Source organism: Engraulis encrasicolus, chromosome 14, assembly GCF_034702125.1.
Source record: "Engraulis encrasicolus isolate BLACKSEA-1 chromosome 14, IST_EnEncr_1.0, whole genome shotgun sequence".
NCBI classification, from domain to species: Eukaryota; Metazoa; Chordata; class Actinopteri; order Clupeiformes; family Engraulidae; genus Engraulis; species Engraulis encrasicolus.
In genome coordinates this window covers 52328744-52346829 of record NC_085870.1, presented here as the reverse complement: position 1 = coordinate 52346829, position 18086 = coordinate 52328744, and the positions used below count along the sequence as shown (strand labels likewise).

The window sequence follows — 18086 nt, the reverse complement described above, 5'->3', positions numbered from 1 at the left end:
AAAAAGACATCCTACTGGCAACATGGGGTACCTGACCTTAAACACAGGTAATTAATGAAATGAAATGGAGCCAATCGATTGGATGCTCTCTTTTTTTGTACTGTAGGGTCTATACTAACTACAGCTGCAAATATGCATAAACGAAGACATTCACTGAACACAATTACCAAAATCTTAATATACACATTCCTATGAAGAATTACTTTTTTTCTCGTTGGTCTTGGTGTTCCTGTGACAAGCTACAATTTTAATACAATTCTGGTTAACTGTGAGCATTGATTGACAGCTGATTCAAAGACAAAGGGAGAGGCTACTATTGTGTGGTACTGTTTTAGTCACTATTGGCCCTATTTATTTAGAGGTGAACTGTGTAATAAGTTTTAGCTGTTTGAAAGAAACGGCTGCCCATGCTGCCCATTTACAAATGTTAACTTTTTTCACAAATACGCCTACTTACCACCCCCATCAAAGGATTCATTATGACTTGGAAATTTGCACTTTTCATACTAGGTGGATCTTCTCCAATATCCACCGAGTTTTAAGCGGCAAAACTTACTGTACTTTGACAATACAAGCAAATATACGTTTATTATTTAGTAAATATGTATATAAAAAGACCAAATTTGACAATAGGTTGCACCGTTTCAATGGTGCATAGTTGCAATACCTATGGCCACAATCCTACACAGTGGACTTTTAATAATGAAATGTGAAGAGTCTGATGTGAAGAGTCTAACGGATGTTGCATATGCATATTTTGCACAAAACTTTGCATAAATAAACCATCATAATGATTAAGGACTGAGAGAGAGAGAGAGAGAGAGAGAGAGAGAGAGAGAGAGAGAGAGAGAGAGAGAGAGAGAGAGAGAGGGAGAGAGAGAGAGAGAGAGAGAGAGAGAGAGAGAGAGAGAGAGAGAGAGAGAGATCAAGAAAAACAGGATCTGTTGTCCACCATGTTTGCTTGGCCTTGAACTCCTTGGTCCCCACATATGTAAGAAATTATTTCTAAAATCCTCTTTATCTGAGGAGAACTCATGAGGTGAATTGACTGTCTTGTGCAGATGCTGTCTGGTTGTCTTGCATATAAAGCGAAGGGTATTATTACAGGATATTAAGATGACAGTGGAAATTTTGAGGTGCAGTTGTGCAGATTGTCCGGTTGTCTGGCTCATGTGCATCAGCAGTACATGTGTTGCTATGTATTATAAACACCAGCCAACTGGCCAAATGCTGGTGAAATTTCACTTTGGCTTGTAGAAAAAAAAATACTAGCCACTTAACCTATTATAGTTAGTGTGTGTCTGGCGAGTAAGATAAGCATACAAGTCATTTTGGCAGGTGATGAAAAAAACTTAATTTAGAGCCCTGCATGTGTAATGAAGAGGAGAGAAGGGATACAGTAGAATCGATTTGAAGGTGAACTTGTGTTGCTCTCTCTTGTTGGTTGTCTTATGCTGTTTTTTTTTTCCGTCTTGCGCAGGTGTGCTCATGATCCTCCCTGGACTACCTGCTCTTGAGTTCCTCCCCTCTCCGGAGAATTCATGTCTGCTGCTACCAGCTGAGGCCCTCGCAACAAACAACACTGGCAAAGCAAAAACCACGCTCACATCATCACATCACATGCAAGATCACACACAGATAGGCCTGGATAATATAGCTCATAGAATTGTTGCACTGTGTGTGTGTTATTGTGTGTGTGTGTGTGTGTGCACGCATGTGCGTGTGTGCACTTGTGTGTGTCCGTACCTGTGTGTGTGTGTTTGTATGTATACTGTTTGTATATCTCTGTGTATGTGTGTGTTTATTGAGATGCTACAATGTATATATGTATGTATATGTATAATTTCATGGTAAATGACTAAGTGTGTGTAGCTCTAACAGGCATTCTATTCTATTAAAGCCATCAGATACTGTACAGTAGTGCACAACAGTGTGATTCCTCTTTACTGTGGTTATTACCTCCGCCAAGAAGGTTATATTTTATGGCACATTGGTTTGGTACAGCAGAGTAGAGTATGATTCCTCTTAACTGTGCTTACTAGTATTAGAATCAGCTTTATAGGCCAAATGTGCTCTGTACACTTTGACTCCAATGTTAGATTTCTGTAGACGTTCAGCATGTAGGCTACATCGAAAATGTAGGAGGCTACAAGGGAAATAAACAAGTGCATATTGTACAATATAGGGCCCTGTTTTCGAAGGGAACCTTCAGGAAACAGACCTGTGGCTCTAACGGTAGGGCACTGGGCTACGATTCCGGCCCGGGTCCTTTGCCAAACCTTTCCCATATCTCTCTCTCCCACATGTTTCCTGTCAAAATCTCTCACTGTCCTGTCATGAATAAATTAATAAAAGACCCAATAATCTAAAAATATATATTTAAAAAAAAGAAAAAAAGAAAGAAAAGGTCATATGCCTGTGGTGAGCAGGGAAGCTTATGGTGTATACATTACATTGCATTGTATGTATTGAGTGGGGGTGCTTTTCAGGTGACTTTGTGAATTGTGCCTTGTCACTCTCAATAACACTTGCACCATCTGGTGTGTCCTATACCAGTGTTGTAAAGTTGGCTACCTTCAATATAAGCCTTAAGTGCAGGGGGAAATCCTTGTTTGTATTCATCATCATAAGTATCATAGTACGACACTTACAAAATCTGAAGCGGCCCTCGAATGAAAATGGTTCCCCACCCCTGGTATAAAGGCACAGATAGAAAGTCTTTGCTAGGACTCATCTTGGTCTGTCATATTGAAAATCTTTAATTATACCCGTTGCTCATGATCCAGCTCATACCTCAATACTTTATTTCCATCTGCTGGAGGCAAGAGGTACTGCATGCATCAAGGAGTAAAATCACTTGTCAATGTAACCACGGCCTTGTTTTACCTAAGATTGCATCACACTTATATGACACTGTTTCCAAAGCAACGTACGGTTATTTACAAGGTATTAGTTACAGTCCCATAGAGCAACAATGTGGTGGGGTAAAGTACCTTGCTCAAGTGCACCTCAGCCAAGGATGGAGGTGTGAGGTAAGGATGAGATTTGAACCTGCAACCCTCTGATTTTTAGACCACCTCCCTAACCATTAGGCCATGGCTGCCCTTCTTGATGAGTCAATAGGCCTACGAATGCCTGTACTGCTATACTCTCTAGACATGAGGCACAAACATTTGTTACAGCTGGAAAAATGGCCTGTTTTTGTCAAAATGATCTATATTAGCAGTCACACACCCTATGGCTGGACAACAATAAAAACACAAGTAGTGGGCATGTTTTTGTACTATAGCCCCCCAGTCTTAACAAGTGTGGCTCCTGTCAATGTAGACCACTGTTTAACATGACATTACATAACATTTCACTTAGATCAGTGATCTGGGGTGTGGCAGAGCGCCAGAGATTTTGTTTGTGTTGAGATTGTGACCAAAATTCTGCTTAGGAACATTATAATTAGGACAAATCAAAACCAAATGAAGATGTTTTGGTCCCCATTTAAAGTCATTAAGGTGTTGGGGCAGCCGTGGCCTAGTGGGGCAGCCGTGGCCTAGTGGTTAGAGAGTTGGTCTTTCAATCTAGTGGTTGCCGGTTCGAATCCCCCCTGACCTCTCCCTACACCTCCATCCATGGCTGAAGTGCCCTTGAGCAAGGCACCTAACCCCACATTGCTCCAGGGACTGTAACCAATACCCTGACAAATATTTGTTGTAAGTTGCTTTGAACAAATGAAAGCGTCAGCTAAGTGAAATGTAATGTAATGATTAATGTCTCAAGCAAGAATTTTTATAATTAATCACTTAAATCATTTTTAGTGCGTATACACGTGTAGAATTTTGTGTTGGGGGTGCAAGGCTTGTCTTGGGCACAGGCAAGGGGGTGCTTTAAGAAAAAAAAGGTTAATAACCACTGACTTAGATGACACTTTTATTCAAAGCAACATACACTTATTTACAGGGTATTGGTTACAGTCCCTGGAGCAGTATGGGGTTAAGTGCATTGCTCAAGGGGACCTTAGCCATGGAGTGCAGTAGGAGTGGAAGGGTGGGATTTGAGTCTACAACCCTCTGATCCAAAGCCCATTTCCCTAACCACCAGACCACAGCTTCCCATGCCCATGCTTTCTTAGAGTAAGTAGAATATGCTAGCTGTTGAGTGTCACTACTGTCACGCTGTTACGATTTGAACTGAGTGACGTTGTATAAATCTACAAATCTACTTTTAACGTTTATTTTGTGGAGACGCAAGCATCCTTATGAAGAAACACACACAGAGACACCAAGACGGACGTGTACACACACACACACACACAGACACATGCACATGCACACACACACATCACACACACCTACACACACCCACTCCAGTCTTTATTGCACTTGCATCAGCAGTTACGTCTCTATGAGGAATCTGGAGTGTCTGTCAGAACACAAAGGCACTCTCTCCTCTCCTCTCCCTTCTTCTCATCTTCTTGCCCCTCTTCTCTCCTTTTTCCTTCTTCTCTTCTCTCATCTCCACTTCACCTCTGCTCTTCTCCCTTCTATATTTCTTGTGTCTCTTCTCTTCCCTTTTCTTCTCTGTGGTGTAAAATGAGTGAGTGCCTTTCTCCCTTGGTAACCCATATTGTAATTTATATATTTTTGCTGCTCACAATGAATATTTCATGCATGTTGTGCTTACTGTGGAGAAAACAGCAGGCGCCCAGTGGGAAAGGAGTAATGAGAGAGAGAGAGAGAGAGAGAGAGAGAGAGAGAGAGAGAGAGAGAGAGAGAGAGAGAGAGAGAGAGAGAGACGCATTGACTGTTTCCTCTGGGGCATATTACAAAAACTATCAAGTAGGCCTAATTTTTGGTTGTTTTTCAATAGAAAGTAGACCTAAAACGTAAAAAAAGAAATGAATTTTTTTCATAGGCCTATAGTTTAAGTAGGCCTAGGCCTAGTTTAATAGTTTAGAATCTGCCTGATGCTGCTGGCACCTTAATTTTTTTTAAATTATTATTTTATTTTATTTTGACAAAAAATTAGACCACAAAAACACGCATAGAAAAGCCACATGCAAGTACATTATTATGTTTCGTGATGGGGGCGGGGGGCAACCGACAGTCCACACTTTTTTCATACCGCCATTTCGACACCACGTTAGGTTACCGTACTCTTGTGGGGAGCTGTCCACGCACGAGTGTATCGTATAGGCTACAACGGTGTGTCCGGAGCTGTCCACGTGCGTGGTGCTGAAATCTGCGTTTGCTCCGAGTGACGCACGGATAAAGCTATATCCTGTAGCCTATCTAGGCCTCTATGAGAGGCTGGGAGAGCGAAGTCACCGATATTCGATTAAAGCCTATTGCAATCACAGATCAATATAATATCCCTTTCACTTCTGGATGCCCGACGTGCGTGCTCAACTCGACAGACATTGCGCTCGTTTTGCCACTGGCCTTAAAAAAAAAAAAACAGTATTTTGTAAGTGCAGTGGTGGCGCGCTTTAGGGGGATGATATTGGTAAGGTAGTAGCCTAGGTAGGCTAGGCCTAATAGCCTGCGAGGCAATTGTTTTGTTCAATAAAAGCTGATGTCTAGTGTAGCCAACAGCGAATTTTTCTTTCTTGCTTTTCCTCTTCCTTGACCTGTGTAAGCTTAAATCTGGAAATAACACAGACAGAGCACAAAACAAACGTGGGCCCCACTGTTATTTCAGTTTGGGTGAGGGGCAGGTTCTTCACCTGAGTTATAGCCTATCAGTCTTCCATTAGCCTAATGTCTAATGTATGTTGTTTGAACACGTGGACAGCACCGATGCACGATGCTTTTAAAATAGGGTCTATTATCACAGATTGTATGGGTGCTGTGCTATTATCACAAAATAGGGGCTCATGTCGGGGGGGGGGGGGGGGGGTCAATCACCACTGACCTAGCCTACACTCGCTAGCAAGGTGGACGTCGCTCAATCGAGCTCAGTCGTATAAGAACATTTAAAGCAAAACATTATCGTTGTATTCGCTCGTTGCCAGGTACCCGGGCAGGTTCCAATAGCATCATAAGTGAAAGACAGTGCGTCACAATACAGAAGAGTATAAATTGTGCGAGACAAAATTTTGTTCACTCATTCTGCATTTGACAGCGAACGAGTAGGCCACAAGCACGAGCGAAAGACTTTTAAGACTTGATATCTTCTACGATTGATTCTCTTCTCAGGTAAATCAGTCTGTACACACATTCACACTTACAGTGCCTTTACAGAGTAGACTTAGAGACACATTTTAAACTATAACATAAATTAATAATAATTTAACGTATTATTAATATTATTATTATTATTATTATTATTATTATCATTATTATTATTAATAATAATAATAATAATAATATCAATAATAATAACAATTAAGCCTTGCATGTGCCGCTTGATCATGAACAAAATGTTTTGTTTTATTACTACTAGGCCTACTGCTACTACTAGGCCTACTACTACTACTACTACTACTAATAATAATAATAATAATAATATCAATATCATCATCTTGAAGTGTAAGATAAGTTTTAGACTAGGCCTTGTTGATAATTGAATTGTTCTAAAATGCTTGGAAAAAATGCTGGCTTTCAGGTGTGGAGAGAGATGCTAGGGGATGTGGAGGAAGGTGTCTGCAGGCAGGACGATAAGTCTGTCCAGCCACCCATGGATCCCCAGGAGCCCATTGGCTGCTGGGAGCATTTCCATGGCATCTTTGGCTTGGGGTGGAGGAGGAGGCAAGCCAGAGAACTCCGCCAGCTGAGAGAGCAGGTATATCAGCTGTTAACCTGTTCATGCTGTTAATTTGTTTTTAATCTGTATTGTTGCTTATTATTCTTTATTTCTTCATCATACTTTATTGGAATGATTTGCTTTTTTCTTGTTTTTGTTGTTGTTCTTAAAGCACAACAACTATGTACTTCTGTTCTATGAAATGCGCAATAAAAATAAACTCCACCTTACTAAAGAAAGATTTATTGCACCATGTCCCAAACAAACAAGTTTTAGTGCCAAGCTGTCCTTGTGAACCCATGCATGTGCAATGAATCTTTTCAGTACGACAATGAGCTAGAGCTGTGGTTCTCAACCTTTTTAAAAATTAGGTCGGCCTTGACCTCATCATAAGCCTGCCAATGCCCCCCCTGGCAGGCTACTCCCCCTTCTCAGAAGTATCTTTCTCAATACCCCCCTAGGGCTCTCCAACGACCCCTGAGAAACACTAAGCTAGAGAGTACTTCACCTCTTCATTTCACTTAACACCCAAAGCAGCGCTTTAAAATATTATTTTTGAGTTGAGTGTGCCTATTCCTTTGTAATACGATAACAGGTGAGGCTGTGGCAGCTCAGAGAGAAGGAGGAGAGTGTGGAGGAGCTGAGAAAAGAGCTCAGGACAGTCAGAAAGAAAGCAGAGACCCTGGAAAAGCTGCTGAAAGGCAAAGAGGAAGAAATGAGGTGGCGCCAAGAAAAGAATGCAGAAATGCGGAAAGAACAGCAAATAGAGATCCAGAGAATGCACCAGCTGGCCTTGAAGTGGGAGAAGGAGGTGCGGGAGCTAAAGGAGAAGATCTTCATATTGGAGGACGTATTACGAGAGCAAATGGAAAAGCGCGATGAAACAAGAGAGGCCATCAAGCAAGGGGAAGCTGAGAGACTGGCTGAGCTGGAGAGGGTGAGGCAGGTGAAGAGTGAGGAGATGAGGCGGAGGAGAGAGGCTGTGAAGCAGAGGGAAGCGGAGAGACTGGCTGGGCTGGAGAGAGAGTTGGAGGTCAAGAGAAGGGAGATGAGCCACAGGAGACAGGCTGTGAAGCAGAGCGAAGCTGAGAGGCAAGCCAAGCTGGAGAGAGAGTGGGAGGCCAAGAGAAGGAGGCCATGAGCACACACACACACACACACACACACACACACACACACACACACACACACACACACACACACACACACACACGGACACTGTAACACTAAAACATGCTTGCATGTTTGGGACATTGGTGCAATAAATAAATACACACACACACACACACACACACACACACACACACACACACACACACACACACACACACACACACACACATTTAAAAAATAAAAAGTCAAATAAAAATATAAAATATCAGTGTTTTCAATATTTTGTGGTAGTTGTGTGTATGTGTATTTGTGCGCACACACTTGTGGCGATAATGGGACAGGCCTGGTGTGGTGTGTGTGTGTGCGTGCGTGCGTGTGTGCGTGCGTGTGATGCCTTGGACTCTCAGGAGGAGTGAGTGTGGAGAAGCACTCTGCCCCCCTGAAGCTCGCTAATGTTCCTCCATTCAATATTAATGAGAGCAGAGAGAGGGCCATCATCCTCTCCTGCTAAATACCAAATGAAGTTGAGGTTTTCAACTTGTCTGTTGTGTGTTGTCATCATGGACAACTGGTGATAAATGACATCCCTTTCCCTGAGTGAATAATGATTGATGTCATTTGCTTCAGGGGAAAGTTTTCAATAATCAAAATGCAATCACTTTTTAATAATAAAAATGTAATTACTGTTTCTGTGCATGAAGTGGATACAATAGAACTTCAAAGGTAGCCCTTTCCCTGGGGCACAGTCTATGATATTTTAATGAAAATACCGTACAATCAAACAAATACTGTGTGTATCAATAAAATACTAAAATAAACGTAAACAACATATACAAAAATATTTTTTCAGTATTCTTTTCCACATATTACGTTACTTCACACACAACACAGAGAGAGAACATAATATACTACCAAATCCTGTTACCTTGGGGATCTGTGCACCATATCACTATTTTTCACATTACTTCTGCCTGCACATTACATTAACCCATCTAAGCCTAAGGTACCAGCAAAAAACGCCTGCTGTCCTTTTTGGGAAAAGGTGCCACCTGCCTATTAAAAGTAAAACCTAAATATCTCAGCCTCAGAAACACATAAAAACATGAAATAAGTACCCGCATCCAACATACATACATGGAAAAGGAGTTGCTTCGTGAGCATCAGTGGTGTCCTCACAGCAGTGTGCAGAGACCTGTGGGTGACCATGCTGCATCCTACTGCATAGGGCAGTCATGAGTAAGCGGTTAGGGTGTCCGACTTGTAACTGAAAGGTTGCCGGTTCGACTCCCGACTTGCCAGGTTAGTGGGGGGAGTAATTAACCAGTGCTCTCCCCCGTCCTGCTCCATGGATGGATACTGAGCTGCCCTGAAGCACGGTACCATCCCACCGCTTGGGAAGCCGTTTGGGGCTGCCCCCTCGAACAAGTGAGGCACAAACGCTACTTCATTGTGTGCTGTGAGCACTGTGTCATAGTGGCCTTGTTTACATGACATTTAATTCTGAATTAACTCAATTCAATTCAGAGTAAAACTTATTTCCATTTTGAAAACATCATGTCAACACTTCAATTCGGAATGAAATGGAGAGTGTGATTTAAACGCGACTCAACCATTTAATTCTGAATGATTAATTCTGAAATAAAAACATCATGTGAGCAAGGCCAATGACAATGGGAGTTTTCCAGGTGGGCACTCACCTAAATAGTGAGTGTGGACTTTGGCATGGCCAGAGCCATCTAATAACAGAGTTACGCCACTCCCATAGACCTCTATGGACCAATCTTTCCACAGCAATGGCGGCTCTCATGGAGCCTCACGGAGAGTTAACATGGAAATCCCCATTGACTTTAGTTCTATTAGAAGTTACTTAGTTCCAGGAGGTGGCGGTATAACACAGAAAATGTGGTAAAGGTCATGTAATTTGTTTGTACTTAATCTTTGTTTGGTATGTGATGGTTCTGTGTTAGTTTCCAACGAACAGAAGTTTACTGTTAAGAAACATTTTAATCTACGCGAATCACATCACCAACCGACTTCCTGGTCCCTGGTTTGCGCAACTCTGTTATTAGATGGCTCTGGGCATGGCCATTAGCTCTCCCCTCCTCCTGCTGCTGCAGCTACTCCTGCGCCTCCATGACAGGAGAGGGGCGTGCAGACGTGTGAGGGGCCATGCTCTACCTTAGTAGACAGGCTCCTTGCTTCAGGATACGTGTGCGTGTCGTAATATTTTTATTATCATATGGTTCTTATGCAGATTATTATATGTACATGTATGTGCAGGAATATTGAGATATGTGTATATGACTATATGTATATATCGTTCCAGTGTGTAAGCATTGTACTCTGTGTTGAGTGTGAGGGCCTGTCTGTGAGCTGAGGTGTGGCCAAGCTAATTAGCATGTGTAAAGCATCTGGCCTGGGTGGGTCAAGACTTATAAAAGACTCAACGATGCGACAGGCTAGTGTGCGTCCTACCTAGAGAGATCAGCGAGAATGGTGTCTCTCGCTAGGATGTTCCCTGTTCCCATATCGGGAGCAGCCAAATAAAATCTGCAGAAAACTCACCAGATCAAGAGTGCCTGTCTGACATAAATGGAGAAAAACCCCACATGCGCATGCACTTTTCTTGCATGATCGCGTGATGCATGATGATTGCCATGAGAATTTTATGTCAATTTTGCGCGTGGCAGAGCACCAGTCACGTACGCAGACGTGTGTGTACGGTGCAATATTGACAAAACTTCTGATCTTCCGAACTTCCATGTTGAGTTGGCGGTAAAGTCAAAAAATGGTGAAAAACATTATTGAGAGCCCTGTTGGCTAGCTACCCCCTGTGATGCCTCTAGCAAAGTGCTCCAATCATCCTGAAGCAAGTATGTGCACTCGGTAACACACGGTTGCATGCATAGTGTTAGGCACACAGCAAGCATATCCCCGGCCTAGGTGGGCCATTGGGACTCACCTGCTTTTGTTCCTCTCTCTCCACCTCTTCCTCCTACTCCTGCTCCTTGTGCCACAATGTACAGTGCGGACCCAAGGATGGCGAGGGGACCTGGCCAAGTCATGGCTGAGTTCCTGCTTCTGTTCCTTCTCCTTTAGTGCTCTCCTTCCACCTCCTCCTCCTCTTCCTCCTTCTCCTCCTCCGCCTGCACATCCGTCACAGTAGTGTACAAACTCTTGAGGAGCCTTGCTCTACCCTGGTGGACAGCATGTGGCCATGGCTGCTAGGGTGCTGCTCCTGCTCTGACTCCCCTTGCTCCTGCTGCACCTCCTTCTCCTCCTGGTGTCCGTCCTCCTGCCCCTCTGAGGAGCCCGATGCACTGGGCCTCTTCTGCAGCTGCAGGTGAAGGAGGCGCAGCTCCTGGCTGTTAGAATATAGAAGATAATAACAAGTACAATGAAACTGACCATTCCTTGTTCATTGAAACAACAACACATTAAAAAAGAAAATGTTGTACACATATCACAACCACACACATCCACATTAGTGTTGTAAAACTAACTTGGCAGCATAATTAACTGCACCAAGAAAAACCTTGCACCATCCTCCCTCGTTCTTTAGGCCTTGTGATGGCGCCGCAAGACGTCACTGACGACAGAAGTTTGTTTAATTCAATATCTTGCAAAAACCGCAATTCAAAAGTAATTTTTGCAACCATGATGTTGAATGGGGAAAAGTCCCCTAAAAGTTGTTGTGGCTAAGCTGACAGCGGGGAAAGTTCATTGTTTTCTCCATTGAGGTTGGGCGTCAGCAAAGTGCGCGACCACAAGCACAGTATCAAGGATGGGATGTTGGCTGGCTGAGCTGGAGAACCATGTTTGGATGATGGAAAGGACCCTATTAGTCCTATTAGTTTTCATGGACCTGATGCGTTCGGTCTGCACGCTGCGCTCCCTCAGGCTCCTGCGCGCCTCCTGCAGCTCCTCCCGCAGGCCCTGCACCTCCCTCTGCTGCCTCCCCTGCTCCTCCTCCAGCCACACCACCCGCTCCTGCAGACATGTGGCCAGGGCCTGCGCAGACTGGAGCTGGAGGAGGAGAGGGGGAGGGGGAGAGGAGGAGAGGTGGAGAAGAGGGGATGAGGAGAAGTGGGGGAGGGAGGAGGAGAGGGGGAGAGGAGGGGAGGAGGGGAAGGGAGGAGCAGAGGGGGAGATGTCGAAAGGAGGAGAGGAGAGGGAGGAGAGGAGAAGAGGAGACGAGGGAGAGGGAGGAGGAGAAGATGAGAAGCAGGAGAGGGGAGAGGAGAACAGGGGGAGAGGGGGAGGAGGGAAGGAAAGAGGGAAGAGATTGAGAGGGTGAGGAGAGAAGATGAAAGGAGAGAGGATGAGACGCAAACACATTGGTTCAAACTGACCAGTGGCCAATGACACAAAACCGACTCTTACTCAAACAAACAAGCAAGCAAGCAAGCAAGAAAACAAACCAACACACAAATAAATAAAGTGGTGGATGTTGAGAGCTGGAGTGCTGGAGAGGGTTAGAAAGATGCCAAGGGGTTGAGCCATAGGATGTTTAGCTGTCACTGAAACAGCCATGAAATAAACTATGCTTTTACAATTGTCTTAACACATTTCCTCGCATGATACAATAGCATAAGTTTAGCTTTGCTGCACAGTACAGTGCATCCAAAGATCCTCAAATTAGAGCAGTGGTTCTCAACCTTTTTTGAACAAATGTCCCCTGGTCCTCATCATAAGCCTACCAACACCCCCTTGACCTCATCACAAGCCTTCCAATGCCCCCTGTACTAAAAATTGAAATGGACTAATTCCTTCAATGCCAACAAAGCACCGCCCTCTCTCAACTGTATCCTTCTCAACGCCCCCTAGCGCTCCCCAACACCCCCTGGGGGGCTGTCCCGCCCCTTTGAGAAACATTATATTAGAGTAAGATACATCACCCATACGTTTCCTGGATCCCTGTGACGTCAGGTAAATGCTCCTTTAGGAGACCTTCAGTTAGGAAACCTTTAGGTTGAAAATAAATGGAGTTCCCTTGGCACTGTGGATGGCAGCAGCGGACATCTTGTGCAAGCCGTCACCAAACACCACGAAAAAGAGAAGAAGACGGAGGGGACAATGCCCCTTAGGAGGCCGAAATTAAGCGCACACTCCTTTGCATTGGGTAGGCAGGGTTTGGGGTATCTTACTCTGATAGACGAGTCTTTGGTACATCCTTGTAGTTACCTGGATTGTCAGCTCATAGGAGGAGCATTTGAGTTGCTCCAGTTGTTCCACCTTGGCTTTACATGCGATGAGGATGTCAATGAGGGTGCTGCTGTCTCCCTGCTCTGTTGAGGCACTGTCCCTCGTTGTGTTGATGCACATCACGCCGTCCTGAAGAGGAGCCTCATCAGCGTTGCTCTCCTGTAGGTCTGTGATGGTGCCTGTGGAGCTCCTCAGCTCAGCCCTACTCCCCACAGGAACCACAGCAGGGCTCGGTGTGTGACTGCGCTTGTCAATCTGCCCTCTCACGGAGGTCACAGAGGATCCAGTGTCATCCTCCAGCTCAGAGCCAACTATGACAACAGTCCGTTGTGACTTCTTGGAGGAGTTGCTGCCCAACGTTTCCTCGCTTAGTCCTACTCTGAGCGACTTCTGTGTCTGAGGAGAGTGTGTTTGTGAGTCCTCCCGAAGGCAAACGAGATCAGAGATGCTTTGTTGGGAACGACATGCCTCTGACTGTGCAGTTTCCAGGACGGCAATGCTCTTGCTGGTGGTGATTATGGACCTCAAAGGCCTCTTCATCATCACGACGGGGATGTGAGTGTCATCACTGTCCTCCTCCTCACAGTCCTCTAAGGCAAGCAGGTCTTCCGTCCCTTTCTCTGCAGACTGCGGAGGAGGGAGTTCCTTCCCCACTGCCAGCTGATCCTTAGCCCCCCTCACAGCCCCGTCTCCTGGGCTGCGCTGGCCTGATAAGCTCTCCTCCGTCGCCTCGTCCAGCTCTCGGATGGCCTCCAGGGGGGAGACGCGCAGCGCTGGGCTGCTCAGGTTCTCGTGGGAGGAGTGACCTTCGGGGTACATAAGTTGTCACAGATTACCTCAAATTCATGTATGTAAATACTGTTTTGGGGAAACACCGCTTTATGTACAGTAAATACGGCTTAGAGCAGGGATAGGGAACCTATGCCTCGATCCGTTTTATCCGCCCCCCGATACCATTTCAATACCATTCAGCTTCACGTGAAATATGACATACACTATTTTGTAAAGGAACCTTGGAATTTACATTTGCCATACAATTACCGGTAAGTTATACTCAGGGGACCTAGAAAAGGTGGGGTCTGTTTTAAAGGTGAATGCCTCAATATAGGCCTAAACTGCAGGAGGAAATCCTGGTTTGTGTTCATAGTATGGCCCTATGGGCTTTTATGGCTCTTGGAGGAATTTGAAGTGGCCCCTCTAATGAAAAAGATTCCCCATCCCTGGCTTAAAGCCAATCAGATAAGCTTACATAGGAAAAAGGACACCTTAACACCAATACATTGGTGCAATAAATAAATACACTTCACACGCACACACTTCTAATTAGGGAAAATGGTAAACAATAAAGCTTTTTGAATCTTTATACTTTTTGTGGTAAGAGGAGCGTAGAGAAGAAGCTAGTGACCTTGGGGTGTCATGGGCAGCCTCGGGCTGGTGGCAGTGGTGGCCTCCTCTCCTCCGGTACCCAGGAGTCTGATAGGTGGAGATGATGGCGGAGGAGGAGGTAGAGGTGGGGGATCGTCCTCCAGCGGGCTAACGGAGCTGATGCTGTACATGTCATCCATGCCCACCCCGGCAACCTGCCCTGATGAGGTCAGTTCCTGCATCTGTGCCTAACACAGCACACACACAAGACCATGGTCATCACGGACCCTTACCGTCACTATGGTGTAGTGTGGTGTCATATACAGAACAGTATACTGCCCTACAAAGGCAAAGTGGAGTAACTACATATTTTGTCACAAATGTGTTTAGACTGAAAATGGTCTTCATAACACCTCCTTTATCTTGTGATAAAGTCTTATGGTCAAAATGTGTCACGTTCTAGAGAATCTGTGCCTGACACAACATACACAAGGTCATAGTCATCACGGATCCTTACTGTCACTATGGTGTAGTGTAGTGTGGTGTCATTTACAGTGTAATATAGTATTCAGTAGTATGCTATAGTATAGTATAGTCAGAGAGAGTAGAGAGAGAGAGGTTCCATTGGCCCATTGTTTCCGGGTTCTATTATTGCAAGGGGGAGGGGGGGGAAATCCCCCTTTAGGCAGACCTAAGTAGACCTAAGGTCTGTTCTATTCATTCTAGGAGCATTATGACACGCTCCTTTAGGCAGACCGGAACCTGGTCACATTAGGTGCCCATAGAAACCGATTATGTTGGCATATCTCTATATACTTAAAGAATCTCTGGTATAGTGTAGTATAATAATGCGGTGTAGTACAACAATGTGAAATATCTGGCTTCAGTCTGCAAATTAGCAGACAGGAATTAAATCTCAGTCCACAAGCAGAGGGAATACAACAAGGAGGACTTGCACCTGTTCCCAAAAGCCCATTCACAGTCACAGTTATAACTTAAAAAGAATTTCCCTCTTTTAATAAACACATGCCCAAAATAACTCTCACATTTGCTCTTGTTGCGTTGCGTTCCCTGCAAAAAGGGTGTTAGGTTGTTCGTGTGCTAGTGTGAAAGAGAAAACCCACCTGAGAAACTCCAACTCCCATGTCATTGTGACACAGCACACAACAAAATTGCATTTATGCCTCACCTGTGCAAGGGGGCTGCCCCCAATGGCTCCCCAAGGGAACAGTGCGACGGGATGGTACCATGCTCAGGGTACCTCAGTCATGAAGGAGGATGGGGGAGAGAACTGGTTAAGGACTACCCCCTGACCAAACTGGCGGGTCGGGCGTCGAACCAGCAACCTTGGGGCACAAGTCTGATGCCCTAACCGCTTACCCATGAGTACATGCATTGGTTTGCAAAAGAGTGGTTATTACCTGCAGCAGGGTAAGTGCGGTCATCTCTCCAGCTGAGCCCACCGTGCTGGCAGTGGTACTGTGATGCGCAGTGCAGTGTCCAGTCTGGTGAGGGGCCCTCTGGTCTGGCCTGCTCTGCTCTGTGTTGCCCAGTGTTGTCAACCTTGGACCCTATTAATGACCAGGCAGGATAAGAGCTCCAAGGCTCCAGTTACATGCCCAGCGGGAACCAATGGGCCGTGTTGCATTCTTGATATCATCCCTCCCCAATTTAAAACTGTGACAATAGCTGGCCTATGTGGGCCATCCATCAAAACAGCTGTCATGAGTCATACTGTAAATGTTTTTTTTTAAAAAGACATGTTGGCTCATCCATCACCATTGTCTGCATGGAATAATACTCAATTAATTTTGATTGGATTACGCAATCATAACGTAGGCCTATTGAAGGCGCATTGGCAGGCGGTTATGTAGGTATGTATAAATGGCAGTTGCCTGGAGTATAGTATTAAATAATTCACTGGTGAAATGCACACCATGGCCAGTGAGTTAAGCGTTGCACAATGCCCCACAATGATCCCACGAGGAGCAGCTGTTAGAAGCCAGTGTCTCCTTACCGGCGTTTACGCTCACTGTCACTGTCCTCTTACTCCATCAAAGCCATAGGCACTTTCTGTTGTGCCCACGTGCTCATCAGTGCACACACAGCATAAGCATACAGTATTAGTGGCGTACGTTAACGTTTTTACTTCAAAGCAGGGGTGTACCACCAAATTCTGGGCGTCATGTACAACCAGCACCAATGGCCCTCCATAATCTGACACCCCCCTACCCCCCCCACGATGTAAACTGAAAAAAAATAATGAAATAAAATAGGACTCTCTGTGACCCCTATACGTGGGGCTCTAGTGATTTCTGCACATCCAGTCACAGACACATTACCGGTACTATTACGTATATTTCGGCTGACTGTGAAGTTAGAATTGTATGCTATGGAATAGTGTTTATAAACGGAGGCTCTACAGCCCCCCAAGGGATGTTAGGGAGTCCTAGGGGGCGGGCGTTGAGAAAGATATAGCTGAGAGGGTCGGTGCTTAGTTGCCATTGGGGGGCATTATGATGAGGAGACTGATGATGAGGCCCAGGGCGCGCTTATTCAAAAAAGCCACTGCTATAGAAAATAAGTTAATTACAACACGCTTCAATGTTATCAAGGTCAAGGTGGTTACTTATTATGAAGCCAGAGTGCACTGTTGCAGGCCAGGCTGTAGGTGTTTCATGCCTGATATCCGTAGGAAGCCCAAATTAAGATAGACAATTGTGAACCAGTTGGTTATCAGTGAAATCTTTTTGTCGCATGTTCTCTCAAACACACGTCCCAGTAGTTCTACCCCCTCCTCTCCACCCGCCGCCTCACACAAAGACCATCAGCAGGCTCGTGCAGAGTGGCCTTTTAATAGGTCTGCTAAATTTGTACCGCTGGCATCACCCGCAAGGACCAGCTCTGAAACCGATCTCAGCTCTCAAAGGAGTGCTCCTCTGCAGGGACGGTTGACAACTCCAGGGGCCCCTGGACCAGAGAGCAAGGAAGTAACCCCCCCGATATTGCTAGATTGCAAAAAGTTTCAAGGTATCAGGCCAGGGTTTTGCAGGGTTGTTAAAATTGTAATATTTAAATGTTTCAGGGCTCCCTTGATTCTTGGGCCCCTGGGCCTGGCCCGGTAGGCTTGTGCAGTACTCCATCCTTGCTCCTCCGCTCTCCCAACATGTAGCCCAGTCCTACTTCAACACGTGCACATGCGTGAACACACACACGGTCTACTTCTGGTGTGTGCAGTTCTATAGCAGGGCCCAAAGGGGAGATACATTTTTTCAGTGCTGTTACAATTCCATATCATGAATAAATTATAAATTATGTCTTGAGTGGAATCTGTGCCAGACACTAAAAAACGGAATCTGAGACCTAGAGGTGGACAGGTGGACTGTCAGTTAACTCTTTCTTACGTGTAGTAGGCAAATGGCTGACTGGTGTGAGCAAATGGTGTGAAAATCAGAATAATAATTACAGTATAATCTACTGTATAATCACATACGATGATTAGATAATATACTTTGTGTTATCTGTATGTATATCAACACTAAATGTTTGTAGTGTTATTCATTCCAGTCTGGGGGTTCTAACAGTACCATCATGCACTAGACGTGTTACAGAGGTAGTTATTAAAGAGTTCAGATGGAAAGCCTTCTAAAAAGACGATATACAAATCT

General features: G+C 44.9%; 2 protein-coding genes across 2 annotated transcripts; one reads left to right on the top strand and one right to left on the bottom strand.

Annotated features, from left to right (window-relative positions):
- Positions 1–6002: 6002 nt before the first annotated feature.
- On the top strand, positions 6003–8056 carry LOC134463412 (golgin subfamily A member 6-like protein 6). Its single transcript, XM_063216613.1, has 3 exons — positions 6003–6188; positions 6598–6774; positions 7331–8056. The coding sequence occupies exons 2-3, from the start codon at positions 6610–6612 to the stop codon at positions 7874–7876; spliced, it is 711 nt and encodes a 236-aa protein (XP_063072683.1). The 5' UTR covers positions 6003–6188; positions 6598–6609; the 3' UTR covers positions 7877–8056.
- A 2057-nt stretch (positions 8057–10113) lies between these two features.
- On the bottom strand, positions 10114–17368 carry LOC134462860 (uncharacterized). Its single transcript, XM_063216089.1, has 5 exons — positions 15840–17368; positions 14459–14666; positions 13033–13859; positions 11714–11874; positions 10114–11213 (listed from the first exon to the last, which is right to left on the bottom strand). The coding sequence occupies exons 1-5, from the start codon at positions 15861–15863 to the stop codon at positions 11006–11008; spliced, it is 1428 nt and encodes a 475-aa protein (XP_063072159.1). The 5' UTR covers positions 15864–17368; the 3' UTR covers positions 10114–11005.
- Positions 17369–18086: the final 718 nt, after the last annotated feature.

What these genes read in the sequence shown, in the direction of transcription:
- LOC134463412 (XM_063216613.1), top strand. Translation starts at nt 6,610, where the DNA reads ATGCTAGGGGATGTGGAGGAAGGTGTCTGCAGGCAGGACGATAAGTCT. An exon ending in TCCGCCAGCTGAGAGAGCAG is followed by an intron (nt 6,775 to 7,330) that starts GTATATCAGCTG and finishes ATACGATAACAG; the next exon opens with GTGAGGCTGTGGCAGCTCAG.
- LOC134462860 (XM_063216089.1), bottom strand. Translation starts at nt 15,863, where the DNA reads ATGACCGCACTTACCCTGCTGCAG. An exon ending in GCTGCCCATGACACCCCAAG is followed by an intron (nt 13,860 to 14,458) that starts GTCACTAGCTTC and finishes TGTACCCCGAAG; the next exon opens with GTCACTCCTCCCACGAGAAC. An exon ending in GTGCAGACCGAACGCATCAG is followed by an intron (nt 11,214 to 11,713) that starts GTCCATGAAAAC and finishes ATATTCTAACAG; the next exon opens with CCAGGAGCTGCGCCTCCTTC.